The sequence below is a fragment of the Acartia tonsa genome, chromosome 14, assembly GCF_053477335.1.
Source record: "Acartia tonsa isolate MP-2025a chromosome 14, ASM5347733v1, whole genome shotgun sequence".
In the NCBI taxonomy this organism is placed as follows: domain Eukaryota; kingdom Metazoa; phylum Arthropoda; class Copepoda; order Calanoida; family Acartiidae; genus Acartia; species Acartia tonsa.
In genome coordinates, this window is record NC_137273.1 from 23171610 (window position 1) to 23181554 (window position 9945).

At 35.1% G+C, this 9945-nt stretch overlaps 1 protein-coding gene across 1 annotated transcript in view; it reads right to left on the reverse strand.

The window, feature by feature from the left end:
* Adss (adenylosuccinate synthetase) overlaps nt 1-5892 on the reverse strand; it is a 47057-nt gene extending 41165 nt beyond the window's left edge. Inside the window, exons 1-5 of the mRNA XM_080147917.1 lie at nt 5764-5892; nt 4627-4667; nt 4249-4358; nt 3285-3322; nt 451-504 (exon numbers count right to left, since the gene is read on the reverse strand). Coding sequence (XP_080004043.1) covers nt 451-504; nt 3285-3322; nt 4249-4358; nt 4627-4667; nt 5764-5841 — 321 coding nt within the window. The 5' untranslated portion in view covers nt 5842-5892. The remainder of the gene's footprint in view (nt 1-450; nt 505-3284; nt 3323-4248; nt 4359-4626; nt 4668-5763) is intronic.
* Nucleotides 5893-9945: the final 4053 nt, after the last annotated feature.

The following is a 9945-nucleotide window of genomic DNA, read 5'->3' on the forward strand; positions in this document are numbered from 1 at the left end:
ACTCCTTTTCGTAAAGGATAAATAAAAAAATATAAAATTCTACTTTTGTAGCCCCAAGGGTTTCGATCCAGCATATATTAAGCAGTTTCAAAGCCATATGGAAAAATGTTACTTGGCATTACTTACTTAATCCAAAATGTTTACATAATGTCTGGAGATTTGATTTGCAATTTTAAACTGGTTCAGATTAAAACAAAGACGAATTTTTAACAATTAGCAAAGCAGCCGCAAATAGAAGTAAACTATAATATAGTAAAAAAAGAAAAGAAAATGTCGATAACACATAAAAAGCACCATCGTATCAGACACAAACGATTAGAACAATGAAAAATTGATACGAGTTTTGATAGTCTAGGTCTTCAGTCCCTCAAGGTCAACAAAACTGGAATATATCTTATAATGTTTTATTTTTTCTATCCGCGGATAACTGTGTATAATGCTATTCTTTACCTTAAGTCTGGTTTCCCAACCATCCAGTCCCTTAGCAATGTTCTTTTCAAGTTCCTAAAAAATAAAATATTGTTGAAAATTATATTTCAACTATAAGTGAACATTGTTAAAATGATTCTTAAAATATGAGTTTGTTTAGGTACACATTTAGATTACTGTCTGTTTACTACTTTGGGTCAGGTTAGGTTAGGTTATATTATGTAATGAGTAGTCCTGCAAAGTATAGACAAAAAAAACCACCCGGCCCCCATCCTCCTCAATTTTATTTACTTAAAAATTAAGGGCGGGTGTATTCGGAGCTCGATAGGCAATAAGAGTTAAAGCACCGATTGGCTGAATTTAAAGACTAGCAATAAGCATGTTATCATTTTTATCAATAAAACTAATCTCCATCCCTACAACATAACATCATGAAAATGTCAAATTCCTAATTCTAGAAAATTTCTTTTATCAGATTTATTTTTTTTTCATTAAAATAACAAGATTTTAAATAATTTTGAGTAAAATGTAAAATAAAATACTTAAGGTAAAAAATACCTATTCATTTTCATTAATTTAACTCCTAAAAGTTTTGAATTAAGTATCCTGATATTTAATAATGGGGAATCTTAACAATTTTCATAAATTCAATTTAGCAAAGTGCTTACTAAAGGTTTTACTTGAATATAGAATTTGGTCTTCTTTTAAAACTACTATTTTAAATTCTTTTACTGAAGGTTCTCGCTAACAACTGAACCGATATGGTTCTCCATTGTACAATGTTGCTTCTCATAGGTCCTGGGAAGCTTCATAACTATTTTATGGGAGGGATACCACCACCACCACCCTCCTAAGAGATAATATCGCACTTAGAAAAAAAAAGACAAAGTACTTACCATGATTTTAAAAAAAAAATACACAACTTATAGGTAGGTATACTTTTTACTTAACGATTTTCGCCGAATTTTATGATAAAATTTAAAGATTTTTTTGGTTGTTTTAATTGAACCCAGCATTAACTGAATAATAACCTTTTCTATATTATTACGTAATGGTTACCTCAAGTGCCTTTTAATGTCCCAATCCATCATTTTTTTCCATTGAAGGTTCACTTTATCCGTCCGTCAGTCAGTACGTAACGCTATGGGAGAAATGTGATTTTCTCAGCTGTTATTAGAGATAAACAGCTGAATTTTTAAATTAAGATTCCTATAAAATTTACACCTGTAACCTATACATTGTTTTGTCCGTCTGTATGTAAGCCATGCTTCAAAATATTTAAATAGAACGTTATTTTTTAATTGTTTTGTAATTTTCTTGGGAGCTTTTGCATATTGTTTTTGTCTCTCTTTTCCGCATTGTTATGACAACTGAACTTCTGCTCTATAACTCACTTTGTCTGTTTATGATTTTTTTGTGCTTCGCAAGGGGGGGGGGGGGGGGTTAATGCAACCATCTCGTAATCAATGTATAAATGGCACTTAGAATTCGAATTTCGATCTATAATTCTGCATGAGTAATCCTTGGTAGGTCTATTTTCCCTAAATCGAACAAAAAAGTTGAAAAAGTAACGACTAACGGCTCAGCCGTTTAGCCGTTTTTTTGGCTATTTTTAGGGCAAATCTGTCATAAATTACGTAGGAATCAACTTTTTGAAACATATTTTTGCTTTAAATCATGTGAAATAATACAAAAACAACATTTTCAGATTTCTAGTACCAGCAACTAGCGGCTAGAACCATTTGAAAACATTTTGGAGCAGAAAATAGTATTATGTGGAGATAGGTTTCGTGATGATTTGCATTGAAAATAGCCCAAAAAATGGCTAAACTGCTGTTAGCCGTTATTTTTACAACTTTTTGTTCGGTTTAGGGAAAATAGACCTACCAAGGATTACTCATGCAAAATTTCAGATCGAAATTCGAATTTTAAGTGCCATTTATACATTGATTACGAGTTGGTTGCATTAACCCCCCCCCCCCCTTATGGATGTTGTCATCCTTATTTAATTTCAAGATTTTCAACAAAACATGACATAAACTATATAAGCGAAGTTATATAATATGAAGACAAGAAAAGCTAGTATTAACACTTGTAGGTACAAACTTACAATTTCAGGACTTGATTACAGAGATTCTTTGCGATTAACAATTTACCCTGTTTTTCTAGGAATCATAAATCCAAATAAGAAATAAAAAACAACTTATCCAATTGTTGTACAATATTTAAGGATTCTTTTTGTTAATTCTAGGCAAATTTACGACTAAATGAGAATTTATACGAAGGTACCCGCAAACTACCTCTTAACTACGCTTCAATAAAATGAAATGTTGAAAAATACAACAAATAATATACCTACGTCAAATTACTTATAAAATATTTTGAATAATATTTCTAAATAACTTAAAAATTTCTATACCAGTTGAAATTAGTTTCATATAACTATTTGCTATCAAAACAAAAAAAATCCAATTAAAAAAACACGCACTATTACAAATGTGAAGAATTCCTCATCTTTCTCAGGGCCAGGGGCAAAGCTAATAATCCTTTTATATAAAGTAGTAATCTTTTTTGTCTGTAGCGAAGAATCTCGCCAACCGCTTAACCTTTATGGTTCTCCTTTACAGTGAAGTTCTTATAGGTCCAAGGAAGATTCATAACGATTTTGAAGAGGGTATCTTCAACGAAGATCACCCCTAGAAAAAAAATTCCCCATCCCCCAATTTTTTTCACTTTTTCTTTTTAACTTTTACATTGAAAATTATGGGGACGGGGGGGGGGGATTAAGATTCCCCTCCCACCTTGTGTGCCCCTTGAGGCTTCTTGGGTCGTGCTCGCTAGTAATTTATAGTTACCTCAAAGAATCCTGGCAGATGGATAACAACGCCATTGCCTAAAAAATAAAATAATATCCGTTAAAACGTAAATTCAAATCAATGTGTCCTTAAGCTTTATTCTAAAGGCTGCTCCAGTTCTTACTCCTTTGCAGCTTGTTTACGCAGCCTTCCATTCTCATGGAATAGCCAAGATCAAATAATGCATTTGAACTAAGGTGGGGGGGGGGGGGGAGTTTTGACAAATTTGCGTAAATGGTGATTATAGGCTTTATCTTTAGACTTAGAGGATAGGTTTTAGAGATAAAACCATTCTTATATGATAAATTTTCCCAAACTTTAAGATTCTTTTTGGATAGGCCTACAGATTCAGGAGCTGCAGATCCCCAGGTGGTCTCTGGACAGGTAAAAAAATACATTCAAAAAGTACATATTTTGTTTAATAAGTTGACCTATAACTCTTTAAAAACAAAAAGTTTTGCCTTTCCAGAAATCACCTGGAGCCTGCAGCTCCTGAACCCGGAGGCCTACCCAAAATATCTTAAAACTTGGGAAAATTTATCACATAAGAATGATTTTATCCCTAATAACCTATCCTCTCAATTCAAAGATTAAGCCTATAATCACCGTTTACGCAAATGTGTCAAAACTCCCCTCCCCCCCTGGCTGAAGAAATTATAACTGATTTTTTTCTCCATTATTTTGAGCGTATCTTTTTACAGTCCCTTATTTTATATCCGACTTTGAAGTGGAGCTGCTTATAACAAAAACTTTTTTTAAACTTTACCATTATAGGCCGTTGTATCTCATCCCTATAAATTACACACTGCAGTAAGCAAAATGACATTAGTAAATTAGAATCAGCTATGAGCTATATAGATAAAATACAATAGACATTTTGACCTTTTCTTTATCTTTCTAGAAAGGCCAAAGTATCTTATTATTCATCGTTTGACCTAACTATCTGTCTATCTAGGTATCTTACCTACAAGAGACTCAGCTGTGGGCCAGATGATACCGGATGGAAGGAGATGGAAATCATATTTCTTGTCTCCGACAACTACTGTGTGACCAGCATTGTTGCCTCCTTGACACCTGAACACAGAACAGGGTTGGTTGTTTGTTGAATTTTTAAACGCAAGGCGTTTATTATATGTAATAAGGGAAAGTTTATCAGTAACGGATAGCTCTTAACGCCAAGTTGAGCTTGTTGGAATTATTTTATCGATTTAAAACTTTGCATGAAGGCTCCTGTTGCAGTAAATAAAGATTTCAAAAGCATTGCACTCTATAATTTTTAGGTAAGAGAAAGCCCGTATGTCCACTTTAATAATGCTGATTTAATAAACAATTTCTAAAATACCTGCAAACAACTTGCATCTCTTCGGCTAACAGATCAACAACCTAGACAAAAATAACATACAATTACACACTCTAAAACAGAATTTATATTTTCAACAGACAAAATATCTTTGGCTTGGTTTCAATTCTAATGGACATAATTGTCCAAATTTCATGGTGAAAACTACGTTGATACAAAGTTTTAACTAAATGCATTTTTATAGATTTGATACATTAGTTTTTAGAAGCTCAAACTAATTAGTAGGGTTGGGCCGGATACTTTTTTGGCCGGATACCGGATACCGGATATCCGGCTGATTTCAAATGCCGGATATCCGGTAACCGACCGGATATCCGGCCAACGCCGGATATCCGGCAAATATCCGGTTATCCGGCCAAATTACCGGATATCCGGCCGGATAACCGGCCAAATTACCAGATATTAAAGTAGTAAAAAAAAATTTCTTCAGAAATCTTATATAAATTTACATAAAGTTTAACTTATTCAGAAAAAATGTTCTTCTAGCTTCAATAATAAGAAAATTATAGCCATTTAAGATTTTAAAAAGCAGAGATTTTTGGTGTAAAGTATAAAAAATTATAGAGCCGGATATCCGGCCGGATAGTTTCAATATCCGGTATCCGGCCGGATATTGAAAATGGCCGGATATCCGGCCGGATATCCGGCCACACCGGATATCCGGCCCAACCCTACTAATTAGCATATCATAATTTAAGTTAATAACTAATATCACCTTAATTAAACCCTACTCTACCTATACAAAACAAAGCTACTCTATAATCCAATTTGTCTGTCCGTCCGCCAGTCAGTAAGTCAGTGTTTGTGCTTCGCTATTTATAGATGTTGTCATCCTTGTTCTATGCAGGGATCTAAAGGGATAAGACAATGGCAGATAAATTGATGTACAATGTACATCCCCAATAATGATACCCAAAATAAACCCTTCTGTAAATTACAATTAGTGGTTGAAACGTTTGGACACTCAACTTTAATAACCAATAAATAAAAAAATAGAAGTCCTCAAAATTGTTAAGCCATCGAAAAGAAAAAGTTGCCTAGTATAAAACTTTGGGGACTAGTGCAATAAACGGCCCAATGTCTGTCCACTCCCCCCCCCTTGTTCTATGCCTGTCTTACCTTTCCCTTGCCCTCATCTCCCCACTGCGCCCCGAGGACAACAGTCACCCTGTTCTCTGAAACACCGTTCTTAGGCATTTTAGGATTCTAATAAGGCATCCACCTGAAATGTAAAACAAAACTAAAAAATATTTAATAATGGAATTATTGTAGAGATCTTGTAATCCAAGCATATCTATCTTTCTACAAGTTACTTCGCCCCTAACATATAGGAAAAAGCATGAGAGAGCAAAACCACTCCTTAATATTTAAAGTTTCCCTAAAAAGTGTTAGCCAGTCAATCCAAGCATTTTTCGAAATCTTTATACCTACATCAAACAAACTGACTATTTTATGTTAAAGGATAGGAAATCTAGTGTAAATAGGCCTAGCATATAAAATTAAAAAATCATAGGTATAGAGTTTCTAAAAACAAAACAGAAATGAATTATCATTAACACACAACTAAAAACTCTTATATAAACCATTACATGGTGGTTTTTGATGGTATCATTACAAATATATTTTTTCGATAGAGTCACAATAAATAACGCTCTTAGATGGGAAACTATATATTTTGATTACGAGATCTCTACTACAATAAGAATCTTTCCTTTGTTATAATTAACATGTATAAAATGAAAATACTATTCCGTCAATGTAATTAAAACGTACTAAACTACCAGTTCATTAAATATTAACCAATTGTAAAATACTTTCAAAACCAGAAAAATCATGTTTCTATTATGATATCTATAATACAAAGTAGCACGATGTCTGTCTGAAGCTTAAGATCTACTTAACCACTGAACCGATTGGGCTCTACTCTTCAGGGAATATACCTACTGGTCCTGGGATGTTTAAAGGCTATTTTCTTGGTGGGTGGGACACCCCCAACCCTACTAAAAAATGGAAAATACCCCCCAAAAAAATTCTTTTAAAACTAAAATTAAAAAAGGGGGTCGACAACACAACCTCCCCCCACATAAAAAATTTCCCCACCCAAATTTTTTTTACTTCTTTTTAAATCTAAAATATTAAAAATTAGGTTGATCAAACTTCTTGGGGCGAAGCCGCTAGTACCTAATATAATAGATGCATGAATGTGTGTGCATTCAAGTAATATATGGCAAACGGCTAATCCCACATTTTTTACGAGGCAAGATTCATGCTATTTATCGGGGTGTTGTGAGTGAGGGAGCGTAAGTTGTTATTGCTCTAAAAACCAGTATTTTCTAGTTTTATGGTAATATTATATTAAAATAGAGGTTGTTATTTATAACACAAAAAGTAATTGTTGAGATGTAAACAAACAAAAATTCGTTATTTTATTTCCTTTTTCTGCTTTATAAATAGGTATATTTCTAATAACATTAAAATATTGTTGAACTAGGTAAAAAAGTTAAGATATTGTTAGTATAACATGAAATAAAAAAATATTTAGGTAGAAAGACCATGTAGGTAAAATAATAATGATAAGCAACATACATATCCATATGTAGCGAAGCATGAAAAAATCATGGAATGAACAAACGGTCGAAGTGTGTTAAATAGCAGATATTCAGTAGTCATATAACCAAGATAAGATATTAAAAAGAATACCTCTATGCAAAAACTCGAATAATTAAATAAGAAGCCTTCAGAAAGGTTAAGGTTTAAGTTTTTTGAAGCATGACCATTCGCATATGTCATTGGAATCTTTACTGAAGATGTCTTAACCTCTTTTCGAGGAAGCTTTGTGTTTATCAAGTACGAAATTAATTCCTTATCATTAATCCTAGAAAACCAAGCGCAAATGTCGTCTTTTTATGGCTTTCCTTTCATAATGTGGCGCGGCATGGATTGTTTTGTTTATTATGATGCGCACGTTCTTTACTTTTGAATGAGATATGAGAGTGTGAAGATTTCGGAGAACAAAATTGGGCCTATCATTGGTCTCATTGTGTGTGAACGACCCTAGTATATCAGGGATTTGAAACCATAAGAGCTTCAGGTAGAATTTGTTAATTTTATTGGGAAGTATGGTGTATAGGACGATTATATGTAGTTTTAAAAAGGCTTTAGCCAGCTAAGCATGAAACTTAATTATGATTAATATATGTTTTAGTAATTTTTATGTGCCTTTATTTTTGCATTTAACAATGATTTATTAAACCAAATAATTTTCCTTTAAAGCCAAAGTTTCCAAAGATTTTTACCGTAGAGAAAAATGATTTTTAAAAAGCAAATAAGATTACGTGGTTATAAATAACTGGAATTATGAACTAATTGATATTGTAATTTCAGGTCTTTGAAATAATTTCATCAATAAATCTATATTCAAACCTGCTGTTGAAACTTGATGGTTCCTGGTATTGGGGGTTTGTATGTTCGCCAACTGATCTCGTGAACTTCCCGCTAATTCGGAAGTCAAGCTCAACCAAAGTGTCATGGTTGAGACAATTTCAAAGTATCTGATGAATAGGCGTTAGCATTCATCAAGAGATCAATAGCATCCAGTGAATTATTGATGCAATAAACTGTGACAATTTTTCTGTGAAATAAGTACCTAGTGAATCAATATGCCACTAACCAAAAAGCAGAAAATTGAGCGAGCTATCGCTATTGGCAGTGAAAGGCTAAGTTTTTGATGAGCAGTTAAAAGTGTTTTATGACAATCTAAAAGCCTGCCAAAGTTTTAGTTCATGTGAAAATGTGACTGTAAAATCAATTCGTGACATTTTTAGTGAGGTCAAGGACCAATCTGACCTAATAAAAAGTCTAAAACCTGCCGTGGAGACTAGTGAGCTGCGCGAGTTTAAGCGTGAATTGGATGAAGCTAGTGAGCAGAAAACTGTTGCAGATAAAGTTTATGCGTTGTTGGAGCAGTGTACAAAAATTCTGTACTGGCTTGACAATGATTCAGACGACGCGAGGTCAAGCACTGCCGCCAGGAACCTCGACGTCATTGAGAAGGTGAAGATGGACATGGGAGTGCTTAAAATTTCCGTGGAGTTGCGCCAAGAAGTACGTGATATGTACCGAAGGCTTAGAGAGATGGAACGTCGTTCATCTAACCTGGATGAGAGTGGGACACCTGCCATGCTCTCCAGAAGTATGTCTGCCGTGGATATTCGGAGTTCCAACCCGCAGTATGGGCGCTGGGACAACAGTTTGTTGCCGTCGTTCGACGGTACTGACACGGATTACCCAAACTTTAAACAGGTCTTTAAAGATCTATGTTCTGGTTATGGATTTGCTGACCAGAGGTTAAGTCTGATGTTGTGTATGGAGAAGGTGATAACCAACCCGGAACTACGCAAGCAAGTGTCAGCGATTAGAGATCATAATGAACAATGGGCGTTTCTTGATCAGATGTTTTTATCAAACACTCGCCGGTTCATGAGGATTTTAACCAAGTTGAACAAGATGAAACCTGTGGATAAACCTGTGGACGTGGTTAGCGCAATTGCTACCTTCAAGAGCATGATGCAGGAGGTAGAAGCCATCGTTGGTTCTGCAGCTAAGGATTACAACCACCTGACTCTTATTCATATTTTTAAAGACAAGTGCCCTGAAAATTTGAGAGACAAAATTATGATGGAGCTAGGTAGCATGAACCAACCAAACATCCCGAAGATTGTAGAACTGCTGGAGAGGACCAGGGGTGCCATGTTGGCCGGTGATATGTCCTATGACAGTGGCGCCGGCAAGAGAAATCGTGACAGAGCTGCCGCCGCGCAAGTATCTGGCCGCAGCGACAATAAGAATGGTAAGGCTGGAAAGGACAAGGCTTCCAAGTGGAACAGTACATGTCCTGTGGAGAGCTGCAAGGAGAAACACCCGATTTTCCGTTGCCTCACGTTTAAGAAGATGGATGTGGTTGACCGAAAGAAAGTTGTCCAGCAGAAGAAATTATGTGAACTTTGCCTATGTGACGGCCATACTGCTGACAAATGTAATAAATCGGATAAGCTTGGTGTTTGTGGTACCAATAATTGCGACAGATACCATTCCAGGTTACTCCATGAGGCTAGTGCTGGTGTGAATACAGTTTACAAGTCAAGTTCTGCACCCAGCCCCTGTACCTTCTTACTGCAGTTGGTTCCTGTTGTAGCACCTGGCGGCGGCACCTGCCACGCCACGGTAATGTTTGACTCCGGGGCAAATTTGCCACTTGTGTCTGAGAAGTTATCCAACAAGTTGAAGCTGAAATCTACCGGC